This window comes from Copadichromis virginalis, linkage group LG15 (genome assembly GCF_057382275.1).
Source record: "Copadichromis virginalis isolate Kocher_CV1m ecotype Utaka linkage group LG15, C_Virginalis_male_GT1.1, whole genome shotgun sequence".
Classification (NCBI taxonomy): Eukaryota; Metazoa; Chordata; class Actinopteri; order Cichliformes; family Cichlidae; genus Copadichromis; species Copadichromis virginalis.
The window spans coordinates 18,280,982-18,299,093 of record NC_140632.1 but is presented as its reverse complement, the minus strand read 5'-3'; the positions used below and the strand labels follow the sequence as shown (position 1 = coordinate 18,299,093).

The 18,112-nt window shown below is 41.9% G+C and overlaps 2 protein-coding genes across 2 annotated transcripts; both read right to left on the bottom strand.

Moving 5' to 3' along the window:
- Positions 1 to 3,909: 3,909 nt before the first annotated feature.
- Positions 3,910 to 12,957, bottom strand: lats1 (large tumor suppressor kinase 1). The gene is made up of 8 exons (XM_085432295.1): positions 12,750 to 12,957; positions 11,801 to 12,241; positions 10,792 to 10,879; positions 8,522 to 9,867; positions 7,423 to 8,005; positions 6,600 to 6,782; positions 5,461 to 5,567; positions 3,910 to 5,377 (listed from the first exon to the last, which is right to left on the bottom strand). The coding sequence occupies exons 2-8, from the start codon at positions 12,128 to 12,130 to the stop codon at positions 4,868 to 4,870; spliced, it is 3,147 nt and encodes a 1,048-aa protein (XP_085288421.1). The 5' UTR covers positions 12,131 to 12,241; positions 12,750 to 12,957; the 3' UTR covers positions 3,910 to 4,867.
- An 800-nt stretch (positions 12,958 to 13,757) lies between these two features.
- On the bottom strand, positions 13,758 to 17,995 carry nup43 (nucleoporin 43). The gene is made up of 8 exons (XM_085432289.1): positions 17,751 to 17,995; positions 17,300 to 17,422; positions 16,964 to 17,041; positions 15,412 to 15,574; positions 15,191 to 15,326; positions 14,938 to 15,089; positions 14,718 to 14,834; positions 13,758 to 14,204 (listed from the first exon to the last, which is right to left on the bottom strand). Exons 1-8 carry the CDS (start codon positions 17,868 to 17,870, stop codon positions 13,975 to 13,977), a joined length of 1,119 nt encoding a protein of 372 aa, XP_085288415.1. The 5' UTR covers positions 17,871 to 17,995; the 3' UTR covers positions 13,758 to 13,974.
- Between the last annotated feature and the right edge of the window lie 117 nt (positions 17,996 to 18,112).

Below are 18,112 nucleotides of genomic sequence, written 5' to 3'. Positions count from 1 at the left end.
GTCTTCTTTATGCATCAAGCAAAAATTAAATTATATGCAACATTCTCTGACTGGAAGAAATTTAACATTTAAACCTATTTTCTGCACATTCCAGCACATAAAATAAAATAGTTTTTTGTGTTTACACTCACTCTTTCAAATAAATGCAAGTGAAACACAGCAGAAAATAAATAAAATCAAAGACTAGCGGTCCTGTTGCTCTATTTTCACCTGTATAGCAGGAGTGCCGTAGGCGGAGGTTTGCCCTGGTGCAGGTGTGTCGTAGCGGTCAGTGGAAGGATCTGGGAGTTTCACATTCCCGTGGCAGCGTACTGTCGGTGCTTGCTCGGAAGTTTAGGGGTTTTTTTTCCCTGTAAAAAGAAGTTTTCTTCCCACGCAGTGAACAGCGGACGCTAATGTTTTTGTCACTTTTTATGGAATCAAAGTCAAAGTAAGGTCAGTGCTTCCACCCTTTAAACGCTGCACGCTCATACTCTCTCCTGCACTCATATATTATCCATTGTTGATCTGCACACAGCTGTTGCCACAAACGTCGCACTCGCTTACGTCATTGTCATGAGACACTCGCAAGAAAGTCACGGTTTTAGTAACGCAGTAACGCAGCGTGCTTACGGGAAAGTAACAGTAATCTAATTACAGTTTTTGCAATAGTAATCCCTTACTTTACTCGTTACTCGAAAAAAGTAATCGGATTACAGTAACGCCTTACTTGTACTGCCCATCTCTGCTTAGTAGTACAGAAACCTAGGGTTAACCCTGAAGTTATCTGGATACAACATAGTCCAGGTATCTAATGCTTTGTTGGTTCTGGACAAACGGAGCCAGGTGAAGGAAACCGAGATCTCCACTGATAAGATCTTTGTTCTTGTAGCTGCAACATTTCAACAATGTGAGAGAAACTCTGTTGCAGGATCAAAAATAAAACCATTTTCCCCAAATGAATGCATTTAAATTCCAGTGGCAATGTGATGCAGTTTGTGCTGCTGTAGCTTTTACAGCTGGGCTGGGGTTGCTGTTTTTGTACACAGCTGTACAAAGAATGAGAAATGATCCCAACAAGGAATCTAGTTGTAGTCTTGAACAGAGATGAGGTCTGCAAAATCTCACAGGGCCGTCAGTATCCCACATCCCACAGACTCATTAAAGGCCTTATTTTGGGATTATGCTCCACAGGTGGCTTCAACATGCCGAACTACTCAAAACTGTTTACCTTTAACCTGCAAAATTGACTCCACTGTTCAGAAAACTGAGATTTTGGCATCTTACAGGAGGAAAAGGGAGGGTGTTCAGTTTGAGGTACGTCTATCAGCTAGCATGTACGATTCAAGCTGCCACTAACTAGGTGTTTAATGTGTGTGTTGCAGTATGTAAACAAAACCTAAAGTCATATAACTGTACGTCTTGAGACTAGAATGAGAATATGTAACTCTGAACTGGACTGAAACTTTTAACCACATTTAATAGTGTTTGACAATACACTTAAAAATAACTACACTGTTTTAGGTTGGGTATGAGTTATCCACTGTAAGATGAGCCCAGTGATTTGATCTTATAGTTAAAATTTTTTAGATTGTCCTATTTTATGGGGACTATTCTTCACTGGAGTTTTATTTTCACATTCTGTAGTGCAGAAAATGAAGAATAAAATAAACCTAAAAATGTTAGATTTCAGCCAAAAAATGTATAAATTTTATTATTTTACTTCACATAGCATTTGTTTTTAGCATATGTTCCCATACACACATGCATACAGTAACTTACTGCTGCATTTTCTTTAGTCACTTCCCTGTTAAACTCAGTTAAGCGCCCTCTGATGGCAACAAATACAAACTTCAACAAATTCAGGGTTGCAAAGTCAGAAAACTGTCTTTTTTTAAAAAATTTATTTTTGAAAGCTCTCAGGTAGGGTCGCCACTGGGATGAAAACTATGTACACTTGTCTTTCTTTTGGGACAGCAAAAAAAACATAACTAAAAACATATTTGAGCAGAAAGTTGCTTCAGGTGATTTCAACTTCTGTTCGTCTTGAGAGAAGTCAAATGTTTTAATATTTCAATATATTTTTCCACAGTGCTAAATTATACAGTAGAGCTATTTATGAAAAATGAAAACATTTTTATACATTTTTTAGATTTAAAGGATAACACAGCCATTTGAGCATGCCTGAGGAGCTTCTCTTACAAACCTGTTAGCATGGCTGAAATCTCTTTAGCAAATCACTGAAGATCTGATTAGTGCCTTGCTTTGATAATTCTGTATCTGTAAACTCAGTCACAATGCTGCAGTTTTCTAAGCCTATCAGGATTAACATCTACAAGGTTAGGAATAACACATGGGTGCTTCCTTTAGTAGCAGTGTAACTTTAATATGGGGGAGTCAAACAATGCATAAATTTCTTCTTTTTCCATTCGCTGAATATGTTTTGTCGCTTGGCAATCATGAAAGTCTGCCCTTTCTGGCCGATTCATATGAGAAGGAGGAATTTAAATGCAGCTAAAATTGAAATCTTCCTCTACTTGATGGCGATAACAATACATCACGCTTGGTGTGCTTGTAAAACATGTTTTGTTTTTTTACATTCTTTATTCATCCCGGTTTCCACTGTTCTTAAATTTCCCAACGCAACAAATTTACAGAAAAATAAAATTCTCTCATAAAAGGAAAACAAAACCAGTGCAGAACAACAGTGGTCACCAGTAAGTCCACGATAACTACATTCAGAGATCTTTCCTACACGCAGTGAGAGAAAAGCACCAGAAAAAAGAAAAAGGAACTGATATGTGATGAAGAGTCGAACAAAAACTCACCAAAAGATGACCAAGTGCATTTCCCGCTTTAAAAAAAACAAAAAACAAAAAACTAAACTAAAAAAAAAACTGAAACCCTGACTTTTCTTAGTGTTGTGATTTTTTCTTTAAAAGTGAGTTATACAAAAAATGAAAATCCACATATTTAGTGCTTTGGTTGACCAATATGAGTGACATTTAAAAAAAAATAAAAATAAAAAGCAGCAGTGGACCCCAACGAGGACCTGCCCAGAGGGCGGGGGTGGGAAGGAGAGGGAAAAAAGATATTTACATCAACTGTATACAACATAATTTATAAATACATTTTAGATATAAATTAGAAAAATAAAAACAAAAATCTACTGTAGTTCAATCATCAACTGCTACTTATTAAATGCCTGTTTGATTATTAACCCCCTTTATATTTAACCAAAAATAAAGGCACAGCAATAATTAGAGCAATATTTCCCCCTGCAACATTTCTAAGAGTCATAACACTAATTTCCCCACTGCAAACATTAAAATATAAATTAAAATGTATTATTTTTTTTTAACCACTGAATAAAACTCCCGCACAAACAGCATCTACACTAGCATCACATGTTACAACTTATTAAATAAATTAAGGCTTTAAAAAGGGAGAGAGCGCCCCGATTTTGTTTTATTTTCCTCTTCTTCCTGCTTTCCTTTCCTCTTATGAGATTTATGCAGCATATGTCACACTTTAAAAATGGATGCATTTCTGGAAAACATGCCAGGAGAAGGAGAATGATACTGGAGTAGCTGGCCCAGCTCTGACAAAAATCCACCTACCAGCACCTCTGAAACCCACTGGGTTACAGTTCAGGTCCAGATATGTAGTTATTACTTTAACGGGTTAGAAAAACATTCAAAGTGCAGATTCTCAGCCTTAATTTGAGAGTATTTAAAATAGTATTGGAGGTGGTGTTCAGGAATTACAGATCTTTACTCTGTAACATCGATGACGTCGGGTGTGGATGTTTAATGATGGCGTTAGTCACATTTGTGCACCTGAAAATAGGGCTGCAGTGAGAAAAGAGAAAAAAAAAAAGTCTGGCTAATGTTAACTAAAGCTAAAATGGGGCACTTTAAACTTAAGTTTTCTAACTTTTCATTTTATTGAATTTTCTTTTCACCAGTTACAAAACAAGCAGCTGTTGCTAGGTTAGGATCTAACAAAGCCTTAGACTCAAGTCACTCTTCTTTTATCCAACTGAGTGGCATCCCAAATATGACAAGAACCTACATCAATCAGCCACAACATTAACACCATCTGGTGAAGATGTGTCAAAGTAACGTCCAAACAGAAAAGCATAGTATCAACACCTGACTGGTTTTAATTTTTTGTCCCTGGTTTTGTACCTGGTTAGTGCATTTACCACCTCCCTCAATTCAATAAACGGTATCCCACCATGTAAGCTCTATTGACAGATACCTCGCAGCTATTCTCTTTGTGTGTGGATGCCTATCAGTACTCTGAGGTGCATTCCTGCTTGCGGCCATAACCGGTGCAAATACACCGAAGTAGCCTGTGCTGTACATGAACACAACAGGACATGACACAGACCGTTTACTGCGTGCATCTTAAAGTGTGTGTGTGTGTGTGTGTGTCTAGAGAGAGAGATCGAGAGAGCGCACTGTGTGAATGTAGGTTGTAGTGTAACAGTGCTTTATAAATAAAGTTGTGTGTCTAGCAAGAACCTCCCTCAGGTAACCAGGGTGCAGTGTGTTAATCCTGAGCCTCAGTGGTGCTGACAGGCAGGTTTTAAGTTTGGACAGAGCTGTTTTTAGAGTTTAAGCTCAGCTAACCGAATGATGGCCAGCTTCCTATGTAGCTCTGTTTGTCATCCTCCGACTCGTGGTAAGAAATCAAAGAATGACATTTCTTAAAGTGTTGAATTGTTCCTTTAGGTTGCGACTGTGGTTTTGTTGTTTGCTTTTAAAATAAACAGTCTGTTAATGTGACGAAACAAACATACTTCCTATGTTTCAAATGTGATGCCACTGAAAACCCCCTGCGTCTACTCATTATGTACAAGCGTGTCATCGGGCCTTGAGTGCTATACGTAGACCAGGTCTCGTCCCTGTAACGCCGAGGAGCTGGCGGCCTCTTGTGTGGCGCCCGCCGAGTCGGCCTCGTCCTCGTAGCCCTCGTACTCGATGGGCTTGGGGCAGCTGTACGGATGGCCGTTGTCGTCAAAGAAGCGCCGGAAGGTAAACTCGTAGAAGGCGTGCTCGGGGTGCTTTCCGTTGCGGAACCAACAGTTTAGCGTGTCGTTATGGCTGTCCTCGTCGTCGCCGTCGCTGCTCCACATTTTATCCGGGTCCACTGGATCGAAGTTGGAGGTGTCCGTGGAGTGGGCGATGGTGGGGATGTATGGTGCCACCTGCTGTCTGAGGTCGCTGGAGAAATCGATGCTTCTGAAGAAAGGATGGGCTTTGATTTCATCCGCGCCGTTCTTACCGAGGCGGTCCTCAGGGCCGCGGCACAGTTTAACGATGAGATCCGATGCCTCTGCGCTGAGCTTGGCCTGCGGGGGAATGTGCAGCGTGCTCTTCCAGTTTATCACCTAGTTCCAAAATTGAAAAACAACATGAAGCAAACAATGACCTGTGTAGATGCTTAGCATTTCACTGCAACTGCCTCGCATACCTTTAGCTGCGTCTCCAGGGGTGTGGTTGCTAAGAAAGGAGGCTGTCCAACAACCATTTCATACAAGATCACTCCTACACTCCACCAATCACAGAGCTGGGTGTATCCTGAAGAGGATTAAAGGAAATTTCACAACAATTTGGGGAGGATTCAGATCTGAAATACAGCTTTTATTCACACACACACACACACACACACACGATTTTTTTTTTTTTTTGAGAGACACTTTTATTCTACTCAATGTGTAATATAAATGGGGGTGGGGGAGCCAAAATAGTGTTTATTTCTATCCTGTAAAGCAACTTTTCTTTTTGTAACTTAACTCTTTTACTGATGGCTATTCAAAGGCAGCACACCTTTTTTTTTTTTTTTAGCTCTGTGGTTTAATCACTGATCAGCTGTTTAAATAATAATCTGCAGACTAAAACAAGTTAAACTTTACAGAATGAATCATAATTCATTCTGTAAACTTGTGTATAAATACACATAGCATCAAAGGGTGCGGTAGACCTTCTTATTGTCACAGACAGGATGATAAAATATACATTTGTTCTCACCTGTCGTGCAAGTGTTTATTTCCAGCAACTCTGTTACAGTGAGAGCTAATACACAGAACAGCGCATGAATTCATGAGAGAGAAAAGATGACCAGAGAGCTCGACAAAGAGACGGCAGAGGCACTAAAAAAAAAAAAAAAAAAAACGCTATGCAGCCGTTACACGTAAACTCACGATGAGACTCCACTTTGCTCAAACAGCAGCTGGAAGTGGCCATTGGTACCCCTCGGCCTCCTGGCAGATGCACCCATGGTGTGAATTTCAAAAGTCCTACATCGGCTTGTTCTCAAGTTATTGCATTCATTTTCAGAAAACTTGACCTCTGACCTCTAACCCCGTGGTCTGGGTCACTGATTTGAAGTCAGCTGAGATTATTAGTAGAAATGCTTGTGGTATCAATTTCAAAATCCTAGGAAACTTCCTTCTGGAGTCATCGAATTCACAAACTTGGGTGACGACAATACCCTATATGTCATCACTAATAGAGCTATATGTAGCCAACAATAATAGAAGCCTTCAAAAAAAAAAAAAAAAAAACAAACAAACATTACATCAAAAATGTTGCCTGGATGCTACACTCTACCTGTTCGAAGCAGCACTTCTGGTGCGATATAGTTGGGTGTCCCCACGAGCGAATGGGCCAGACAACGCTGGTGCTGCCGGGCCTTTCTCCTTTCCAGAGGCTTCAGGCGGTCTGTACAGCGGCAGTTGGCTGGATCCTCCCATTCCTTACTGAAGTCCATGCTGTCCTGCCTCACGTGGTCCCCTGAAGAGAGGGTATGTGAACACAGTGATTTTTCTACTTTTTATATGTCAGCAGGTCAGATTGTTTTAGGCTCTGAACAGAAAGATTTTGATGACAATCATTAAAAGAAAGCTGAAAGATGCTATTCAGAACTTTCTGGTTTTCCCCTTTCTTTTAAATGACAGTCTGAGAGCTTAGTTTAAGACATGGGTGGGGGAACTCCCTGCAGGTTTCAGACCTCACCCTGGGTCAACACACCTGAATCAAATGATTAGCTCATTACCAGGCCTCTGGAGAACTTCAAGACATGTTGAGGAGGTAAGTTATCCATTTAAATCAGCTGTGTTCAAGGACACATCTAAAACCTGCAGGACACCAGCACTTGAAGCCTGGATTTCCCCACCCCTGGTTTAACAGGGTTACTTGTACATATGTACTTGGTTAATTTTTTGTCTGTTTTGTTTCAAATGCCTTGGTATTTCTTTGTGAAGCACTTTGTGATGTTTGTCTTGAAATGTGTTATACAAGTAAAAAGTTACTTAAATACATTGGGGCATTATATGAAATGACCGTGATGTTTAATATGACTATATCACTGTAGCAGTATGAATGTGGCATGACATGTCTACTATAAGCATGTAAAATTAAAATAAACTCTCACCGCTCTGGTAATACTTCGAGTCGTGGGTCCAGCGGAAACCAGTGCAAAGACCGAAGTCTGTCAGCTTTATGTGACCGTCTCTGTCTATGAGGATGTTGTCAGGCTTGATGTCTCGGTGGATGAAGCCCATCTTGTGGACGCTCTCCACAGCGCAGGTGAGCTCTGCGATGTAAAACTGAGCCAGCTCTTCTTTAAAGATGCCGAGTCTGATGAGAAGGCTCATCATGTCCCCTCCGGGGATGTACTCCATAACGAAGTACAGGTTGTCCTTATCTTGGAAAGAGTAGTAGAGACGCACTACCCACTCATTGTCGGCCTCTGCCAGAATGTCCCTCTCAGCCTTGACGTGAGCCACCTGGTTTCTCAGGAGCACGTCCTTCTTGCGGAGAGTCTTCATGGCGTACAGCGCTCCCGTGTCCTCTTTTCTGGCCAAGCAGACCTCGCCGAAGGCGCCGATGCCGAGGGTCTTGATCCGTTTGAACATGCACTTGTCCATCTTAGCTCGTTTTAACCGAATGTAGTTAGATTCCTTTTGACAGAGCATCATACGCATCTGCTCCTGGGCTTCTGAAGACAAACCCACCTGAACACATGGCAAAAGGAATAGTTATATACAGTGAATGAATATAAAATAAATAAACTACGAAAAACTGTAAGCATCAAGAGAAAGGGGACAAAAGAAAATGAAGGAAACCAGTGCAACATATCAAAATGCAATTGTGGTGATTACCAGAGTTAATCATTTTATTCCAAAGCAGAAATTCACAAGCAGTAAAGTGAAGGCTATGGGATAGCATGCATTTTATTCAGCTATAGGAGGCCATCTTGCTTTCATCAGAAGACACATTCAAAACACAAACACCAGATTCCCAATAATGTCACATGCTAGCAGAAATACCTTTACCTTTTAGATCAGCTGTTAGTGACAGCGAGGAGGGAAAAAAAGAAGAAAGAACAGCTGAGAAAAAACAGAACTGCATGAAAAAGATCAGAGACAAAGTCACAGGAGGACAAGAAGAAATAAAAAGTAGGAAAACAGTAAAAAGATGGAAGAATTGAGCAGCAACTGTTGTGAAAATGCTTCCACTGATGTTCTCACCCTTTGCATCTCATTTTCCAGTTGCTTCCTTCTGTGAATCCGCTGCTGGTGGTTCTTCAGGATGTTCTCTATGTGTTGCTCCATGAAGAACTTGAAGGCCTGTGGGGAATACAAATTGACTCTTCCCGACTCCCCTCTCCGCTCTTCGTCTTTCTTGTTGCGTCGGACCGGAACAGGCGATGTAGTGATTTGCTTCCTGTCCTCCTCTCTTGCTGCTCCACCCTCTGGGCTTTCTGATGGTTTTTCCCTCGAGCCGTCCCCCCGGCCGCTGCTCTCCTCATCAGCAGGATCCTCTCTGCCTGCACTGAGCCTGTTGGCCCCTGTGTCGTACCCTGGTGGGCTGGGTGCAGCCTGCTGTTGGAGGAGGTGCTTAGGGTAAGGGGGAGGAGGTCCGTGATAGTCAGGTGCTTCAGATACGACCTGCGGGACTGTACCTGCGGGTTCTAGGTAGGCAGGCGCAGCAGGAGGTGGTGCAACGTGCGGTTTCCATGGAGGATGTGTTGGAGCGACAGCAGTGTGCAGTTTGGCTTTCTGAACATGGGTGCTTTTCACCGGCAGAAGAATGGGAGTCGGTATGATGGCAGTGACTGTGGTGGCAGAGGGCTGTGAGCTGGTCGGGTGAGTAGATCCGGTGTTCAAAGAATTGGAGCGGACTGGCATATTATGTTGCCATGATGGAGAGCGGTCCTGGTTGCTGCCGTTGCCGGAGGAAGGTTGGGGCTGGCTGGACCTGGACTGAGGAAGACCAGAAAAGTGCAACTCAAGGTTGTGGCTTTTCCGGCTGGGAACCATCATGGACTGAGGGATATTCCCTCCATTGTGGTAAGAAGGCGAGGATGCAGGTCCTCCTGTCTGCTGATCAGTGGGACTGTGCCGGCTACTCTGGTTGACCGGGTACGGAGGAGGGGGATGTCTGCTGCCCCCTGTCACGTAGTCTGGCTGAGAGGAGCCACTCTGAGTCCAGCTAGGGGGAAAGGTGAACTTATTACCCCCAGAGCTTGGCATTATGATGGGCTGGTGGCCCATGGGCACTGGGCTGATCCCACGTTGATTCTGAGGTGCTGCGCTGTACCCATCAGGCCACGGCCCCTGGGGTACTGGAGAAATGCGTGGCACAAGGTAATCCATGTTTCCAGAGTACCGCTTTGTTGATGGGTTGCTGTCCCAGGATGACGCACAAGGCATGCCACCGCGGTTTGGTGGAGGTGTGACCCTCTGGTTGTTTGTAGGGTGGCCCTGTGGGAAGGCAGGAGGCGGTCCAGGGCTGTTGGATCGGTACATCATTCCTTCCTTAGAGCCCTTCCAGCTCGACCTCCTCAGGACAGCCGGCTGGATGTGAGAAGACTCTACAGACAGACACACTAAAGTTAAAGTCAAGCTGAAGGAAGAAAAAAGAAAGGATGACTGAAAACACGAAATTACTTTCAGAATCTCACAGCCTAAATAATTCAAAACAAAAAGGCCATCTAACACTAAACTTTCATAAGAGCAACTGTAAAACTCATCTTCTCAGTTGAAAAGGCAAAATTTTAATGCACACATATACTACTGGTAATATCTATACTGCTTCTGTGTTGTCAGTCCTTTTTTTGATCATACCGTCAGGAAAAGCCACTTCTCTCAGCCCATTTGAGGCATCTGAACCTTGCCTCAGTCACCTAACCAGATACTTTAACAATTTCAACAAATTATTCTGCTGCCTCAGATTCTCTTAGAGTGGATGGTTGACTTCCAAGTGGCTCTTTACCTTGCTTAACTGCGTGCTGCCTTTCTCCCTCAATGAACTCTTATGTCCCCTTTCAATTGATGGGTCACACCTTCAAAATGCCCTCAATTTCATAACTGTGTGAATGAACCTGGGAATCCTTTTGACACAAGTTTTATAAAGGATTTGTATTAAACATTTGTCAGTGACTCACACGCATCCTTTACTCCAGGGCATGGTGGATAAAGACTTGTAACTTGCATAAAGGAGAACTTTTAGGGTTTGCTTTTTGTAATAACTAGGCAATACAGACGCCCTATAAACTGCTTAGGTTACTAAACAAAGACAATATTTTCATCCTTAAAATGTGTCACAACCACCACTCAGAATAAAAACCAAAAACCTTCCAGTCAACTTTTTCCATTCAGTGATGCAGTGACTCATGCTGTGTGTCAACAGCATAGTTATTTCTTAAAGCAAATGTCCCAAATCCCTCAAACAATACTGAGGCTGGATGGATGATAAAACAGGAGAAGCAACATATAATCCCAGAGGACTGACATACCTGGGGGTTTGAGGCCTGCAGAGCTGGGGTTGGAAACAACCTTACCCATGTAGTCTGTAGCCGGCCCTACACCGTGACTGATGCTTGGCTTAAGAGGGAAAAAGAAATTGAACACAAAAAAATTAGAACTGAGCAATTAAAGAGGAATAAGACACAAATTGGCCTACAGTGACATCTTTAATTCACTGTTTTGTTCTGTCCAAAAGTTGAATAGCAATCTATAAACAAACACAGAAAATCCTCCTGTACTGATACTACAGAGACAAGAACAAAGGCAAAAAAACATAAGAGCAAAGACTTGTGTTGACTGATGATGAGGTGGAACTAAAACCACAGACTGGGAGTAGTTGGAAAGAGAACATGGTGACATATTAGATCTGCATCTAGAGCATTTCCAGAGTAAGTTGTGGAAATGGAATGACTACCATGAAAAAAAAAAAAAAAAAAAAAAGTTCTTCATTTCTAACTTGTGCCAAGTCACACAACCGGCAGCATTTTCAGGCGCCTGTCCTTAACTTTGAGTAATCCTACTAACACAAAAACAACAAGCAGACAAACAGAACCAGTCACACAACCTCTTTAACTCCAGGGCTTATTAATTATGGCAAAAATCATAATCACAGGTGCTTTAGTTAATACTGACATCACAAATAGTAGTTTTATGTCAGTTATCTTATTTTAATGGCCTGTGAAAGCCAAAATTGTAGCTTAAATTAACAAATTTACATTAACTATGACATACTTTGACTAAAGCACTACATACCAAATTCATATCTGGATTGCACGCACTTACTCAAAACAAGTTGTAAATGCCAACTGAGAAACAAATTCTTTACCCTGAACTGTACAAGCTTGTAATTCCACTTTGCATGCCTCTCATTTTCTAAATAATTCCACTCAAAACAATCTGTTCCCAGCGATTACCCTCAATTACAGAGACATGCACAGAACGCCATACCTCCACAATCATTCAAAACAACCCCTAACGATATCTAAAAACATTCCTCACCTCCTCGAGCCCTGCAAAACGGGGTTCTCGCTGCAAGCCTGAAGTGTTGGGCTCATTTTTAAAAGGCATGAGGGCCTCGCGGATCTCCTGTAAGGTTTTGTGGTGAGGGTTTTTGGGGTTGTTGCTGCGCCCCAGTTGCCTTGAATCCTCTTGGAGCATCTTCCCTTGTGCACCAGTGTCCACTTTAGGTGGGTCTGACGGTTTCGACAGGTTGCGCAGGCTGTTCCGTATTTCCTGCAGCATCTGTTGGCTGTTGCCACTGTAGTTCGTGACGGGAAACGTTTTGGGTCTCCTCTGCCGGTATCCTTCGGGTTTCTCCCCTCTTTTCATGTACGAGCATGTAGGATGACGATGAAGAGGGATGAAGAGGATTTCACCAGTCCAGAGTTGAAGTGATAGCACAGGATCTTGGATGTCTGAGCTCACATCTGCATGCTGCAGCTGGGAAAATATAGAGTGGATGTTATCCTTGAGAATGTGAGTGTAGTACTTTACAGATAAACATAAAATATGGGAATTAGTAGTAGCCAATAGCTGAAACAGAACTGGATCTCGTTGCTTTTTATTTTGTTTACAAGCTAAACTATGGTGTATAAAACTTAAACCTTCAGACGAAACAGTTTTCCATTATAAATCAATAACTCACCCACTTGCTAGCGCTGTTAGCACTGTTCGCTAACAGAGTGCTGCTCTAACGCGAATGATCCTGCGTCAGGTACTAACATAAAATGCCAAATACATCCGACAAATTCGCCATTAAAATCACAACTACCTAACGATCCGTAAGCTTCAGCCATCGTAAGTTTTCTCTGCGTTAAATCCAGCAGCTCAGCAGTGCCTCCGCGGCCTGTGTGCTAAAGGCATCCATTTGCTTCTAGGCTAATTCAACAACAGGATGCGAACTAGCCTGTTAGCTCGAAGCACAACTAACAACAGTTAAACAACTTACCAGAACCCTCAGCTGCCGTTTTTCCGCCACAATTTCCTTCTTTAAATGGGTAAAGACTATTGCTTGACGTTCCTCGGTGACAAGGACGCAGTTTTACTCAAAACGTCTTTGTTGTGTCGTGCTGGCTAGTCGTGTAGGATTCCTGGGATGTCTGAATGACAAGTACAACAGCTCCAAGCTATAAATAAAGCTAACGAAGAATACTTCCGTTTTCCAAAATAAAATTTCGTTAACGTAAAAGAGCTTTTTTTTCTTCAATTGAGTTTAATTTCCCAGTGTATGGAAGTTCGTTTAAACCACTGAAGAAAAAAGCCTGTAAGTCAAAATTTCGCGTTATTATCTTGAAATTTAGATTTAATAACTTGACTTATTGATTACTGACGCCAAATTTCGATACTTATCAATAATTAAAATTTTTTAGATACGCAACTCGAAATTCTGAGATAATCACTCCAAATATCATGGCATTATCTATTTATTTATTATAACTAAGTAATTATTTATCGATTTTGCTTTTTGTTTGTTTCTTTTAGGTTTAGTACGTTTTTATTGGCTTGGGTATTCGTTTGAGGTTTCCTTTTATTTTAGCACAGGGGTACTTGACATGGGAAAGATTTAAGATGGCCTGAAAACCCATTGCAATACACACACAACATTCTGCAAATAAATTTTGGAGCCATGTAAAAATAGTTTTAGTAACCCTTAATTTAGGAGTGTTAAATATAGTGAGCCAGCAAAAGACAACCGAGTCTACTGGACACCTTTGGAAGATGTGAAGGAGGGCATACATTTCGGACTTAACTATATTTTCATAAATTTTAAATACATATTTGAGTAGGAACTTTAACTTTTAAAGCAGGCCTGGAAATAGCCCTGGGAAAACAGTAATCTAGATGCTGAGATAGAGCTGAAGTTGATCTTCTAAGAAGGTAATGAAAAGATGAGTGATTAACTTTCAATTTCTGTATTTATTAATAAATGGAAAAGAGAGAAAACAGCTCAAATGAGTCTTGAAACATTTCTATTAAGTATTTTTATTTTATAACTGTATTAAACGTCATCTGTACAAAAACCATTGTTGGGTTGAACTATTCTGCCCGTGATGAAAAAGACAAATAAACAAATAAAGCTAACAGTCCAGTATTTTACACCTCCTGTATGACCCTCAAGCTGACACCAAATGAACATCTTCATCCACATCCACTCTGAGGCACTAACATCGCTTTTAAACCGGGACCTGTCTGTTGACAAAAATAGCCTCTCCATCAGTGCCGCACACGAGACACGGACCGAGCACGTCCAGGCTGTTGACAGACAGCGTCTGGCTGGGCAGCATGTGAGTCGTCTCCAGGCGGCCTTTGCTGGAGTCTCCACTTAGCCAGGCGCTGATCAGGGGCTGCTTTCCTCCGGCTGGAGCCATTGCACTGCGGGAGACCATGCTGCTGTTTCTGCCCCCTAAAAATACAAAAACACTTATTACATTATGAACATAGAGGAATTAATACTATACTATATTTTATTGAGGAATAGTTTCCCAAGGAAATTTACAGGCCAACTTGTTAACTCCTGGCTGATTGAGTGTGAGACAGTGAACAGTACTAGGTGTAACTCTTGCCATTTTTACAGGTGTTCCACAAGGATCTATTCTTGGTCCTCTTTTATTTGCTCTGTACATAAACGACAAAGCAAAATGGGATGTCTACCAGCCTAAAGGTTGATGGTTCAGTCCCTGGCTACTCCAGTTTGCATGCTGAAGTATCCTTGGGCAAGATACCGAACCGTGAATTGCCCCCGATGTACCAATTGGAGTGTGTGTGTGTGCACAAATATTAGACAAGGTGCTTAGGTATAGGAAAAAGGCACATGTATGGATGTGTCTGTGTGATTCAAAAAGTCATTCTGAAGGAAATTAAATTAGTTGGAAAATAGTGTAAAAACAATCATATTTATGCCATAAAACTGACTTGCCTTGTAAGAAGGAAGGCATGTCTGAATGGGAGGATGTCTCCCAGTGCAGCAGCGAGCCATCCTCTGAACATGTGAACAGGTGATCTGGGTTGGTTGGGTGGAAGTGGACCTCCCACACTGTCAGGAAAACCAAAGACATACGTATGAAACCATTATTTACACGCACAACATCTTTTAAATTTCAGTTTTAATACATCTTCCCACAATAAGCCGACTTTACTTTCAGCTGTGTGTGCCTCCATCAGTGAGAAGGGTGTATTGCCTTGTCTCACATCCCACACACAGAGCATGCCATCCTGGCCTCCTGTGGCCACGATGTGCTGCTGGTTCGGATGTCTGTCCACGCAGTGTAAAGGAACTCGATCCCCTGACCTGGATGAACAGAAACCAACTCATCAGACTTGCTTATAATTGAAATAAACAGGAAGGAGAAAACAAAAAACTTTTAAGAATGCATTTTTTAGAGCTCTTACAGGGACAGAATCTGTGACGGTGAGTTGCTTTGCTGTCTGAAGTCCCACAGTTTGAGCTGACCGATTGAGTTCACCGTCAAAATCTCTGTGGTCCTCAGATAAGTCACCGCATGGATTGTGCTGCTGTCGGCATTCTCTATCAAAGGTTAAACAGTCCAAGAAAGATCTTAGTTTCAACTTGTTTCACACAACTTAAAAATAACTCTGCTTCTTGAGCTCACCGATGACTCGAACCACTCCCTCCTGGTCAGCTCTGAAGACGACGATCCTGCCATCTTCACCCACTGTAACAATCTCCGGGCTGCTGCAGACGACGCCGGTGCAGGGGGCGTTGTCACAGGGATAACGATGTGCTCTCGCCCAGAGCTGAGACACTGAAATGGTCTGTAGGCAAGAGAATTGAAATGAAGTGAATCCAATGAATCCAATCCCACTGAGCAGTATCTCATTCCCCTCCTGAATAAGGCTTCACTAAAACCTATTATAATTTAGTTTGATGACACGGCGGAGGTTCTCACCATATGTAAGGAGTTATAGCTGTACCACTGTAGTTTCTTGGTTGAATCTTTGTGTTTAGTATTTTACACACAAATGTCTGGTTGCATACTTTTATTGTGAAGACGCTGACGAAAGTCTACACTTTGTTATCTCTAGTCAAGGGTTAAGAGTGAGGTCCAGTTCAGTTTACTGGTCTATTCTGGTTCGTTACAACATATTCCTGTTTTGCACAAGACTGACTTTAAAGATCATTACAAAGCAATTATACAACAGTTTTAATTTCCTGATATTTTAGTTTAAATATATTTCGTTTAAAAATAAAAGCTCAGAGTAGAATCACTGCTGCTTTGTGCCGATCTGATCAGGATCATTTCGGAGGTTTTCGCGGCACGCACGACCGGGAGGGGACCCTGGGATAGACCCAAAACCCGCGGGCCGCTTTGTTAGGTACACCTGTTCAAGCGCCCGCTACAACAAAAAGATTTAACCTGCCAGTCGCATGGCTGCAACTCAGTGCATGTATGTAATCATGGTCACGACGACCTCCTGAAGTTCAAACTGATTATCAGAAAGGGAAAGAAAGGTGATTTAAGTTACTTTAACATGGCGTGGTTGTCATGGTGTCAGACAGGCTAGTTTGAATATTTCAGAAACTGCTGGTCTACTGGCATTTTCCTACACAACCATCTCTAGGGTTTAAAGAGTATGGTCTTAAAAAGATAAAATGTCCAGTGAATTACTGTCAGCTGAAGACAGGAAACCGAGGCTACAGTACACATGGGCTCAACAAAACTGGGCAACAGAGGACTGGGAAAAACATCACCTATTCTGATGAGCCTCAATTTTGGCTGCAGCATGCACAAGTTAAGGTCAGAATTTGGTGTAAAGAATGCAAAAGCAGACAGAGCCATCCTTCCTTGTATCAACAGGTCAAGCTGCTGGCTGAGTAATGGTCTCCAAAGTCACCAGATCTCAACTCAATGATACAAGAGAATTAGATCATGGATGGCCAGCTTGGAGTCAGCAAGGTGTGTATTAACAAATAGACTATTAAGTGTATCCCACCTGCACCAGGAGTACCTCAGGATCCACTAAGAGGAACTCAAAAGCACTGGTAGAGAAGAACACATTTGAAATAACATGCTTAGCATGTTTCCTCCACTATCCAATATTGGATCATTTGAAGATGATGGATGGATTGGCTTTCTTCAATCTGGAGAACAAAGGTCATATCAAGCTCAACACGAGGCATCCATAAAACATGACATACAGCACCTGGCTGTTCTGGTGGTGTCGAAAGATGGTGACGGCTCCTGTTGATGATGCTGTGACTATTCTGTCCTGGTCCAAAAACTGCAAATACATGAAGGAAAACGGATCAGCCTTATTGTTGAAGTTGTTAGTCCCACAAATGGGAAGGATAAGACTAAATGTTCTGCAAAAATAAAAAGGTATTTTTATATACATGAGTGTGGTTTTAGTAAGACTAAGACATCACAATAAAAGCCTAAAACAGTGATTTGAGTGCAAAGTAAAAAATAAAACGATTCACAACACCACAGCAGTTTTTAGACCTGGCTAATGAGCTACACATCGCAGTGAGTGGCTTACCTGGAGGTCAAGAACATCTCCATCATGCTTGTGTTCACATAAAAGCTGCGGGTCTCCTTCAAACCCATCTTCCATACCAGTGCTTAAATTACTCCCAATGGACCAAATAGAAATCCTGTTGTCCTGTGTGAGACACATTTGAGCTGGCTAAGTTAAATTTGAACACGTCTTAGTCATTATAGATAACTGGCACGTATCAGTAAGTATCCTACTGTCTCCGTGAATTTGGAAAAATACCTGCCTTACTGTTGGAAAAAAAATGTTCATCTATTACATTTATGTGGAGAAAGATGGCCGATATGTCACATTGTTGTTTATTACATGTCTTAAATTGTACTCTTATCGTCACAGCGTTTACAAGTCAGCCAAAGAGCAAAACACTTAAAATTCCGTTATTTTGCAAAGAAGTTTGGCGGGAGGTCCATTTTTTTTAAAGTGTCAACATGCCAACCTCGTTGTCCCATGAGCCCGTCGCAAAGATTTCTGGCAGTTGCAGATCCGAATGTGACACTGGCCGCCATTTCGTTTTGCTGATTTTCTGGGATACGTATTTAGCGTTTATACTCTCCATGGAACCAGATTCCTGCGTAAAATTAACGATCAACTACTGATGTTAGCTTAGCAATCATGGGTAAAACCAGAGCAAGGTACGCGCCTGCTGTTAAAGAACTAATTGACCGGAGAACTGCTACTCTTTGTATATCCGGTCTCATAGGGGGCGCTGGCGAGATGTTTCAGAACAAATGGGGCTCTAAGAAGCTCTAAATAAAAATGTAAATTTCGTTGGGTAAGCATTTTTCTTCTGGCAGACTT

Excerpts from the sequence above, each read along its gene's own strand:
- nup43 (XM_085432289.1), bottom strand. The coding sequence starts at position 17,870 with ATGGAGAGTATAAACGCTAAATACGTATCCCAGAAAATCAGCAAAACG. Across the intron at positions 15,575-16,963 it reads GACACCACCAGAACAGCCAG|ACCATTTCAGTGTCTCAGCT; the intron begins GTGCTGTATGTC and ends TCTTGCCTACAG. Across the intron at positions 15,327-15,411 it reads GGGAGTGGTTCGAGTCATCG|AGAATGCCGACAGCAGCACA; the intron begins GTGAGCTCAAGA and ends AACCTTTGATAG.
- lats1 (XM_085432295.1), bottom strand. The coding sequence starts at position 12,130 with ATGAAAAGAGGGGAGAAACCCGAAGGATACCGGCAGAGGAGACCCAAA. Across the intron at positions 10,880-11,800 it reads GTTTTGCAGGGCTCGAGGAG|CCAAGCATCAGTCACGGTGT; the intron begins GTGAGGAATGTT and ends TTCCCTCTTAAG. Across the intron at positions 5,378-5,460 it reads CCCTGGAGACGCAGCTAAAG|GTGATAAACTGGAAGAGCAC; the intron begins GTATGCGAGGCA and ends TTTTGGAACTAG.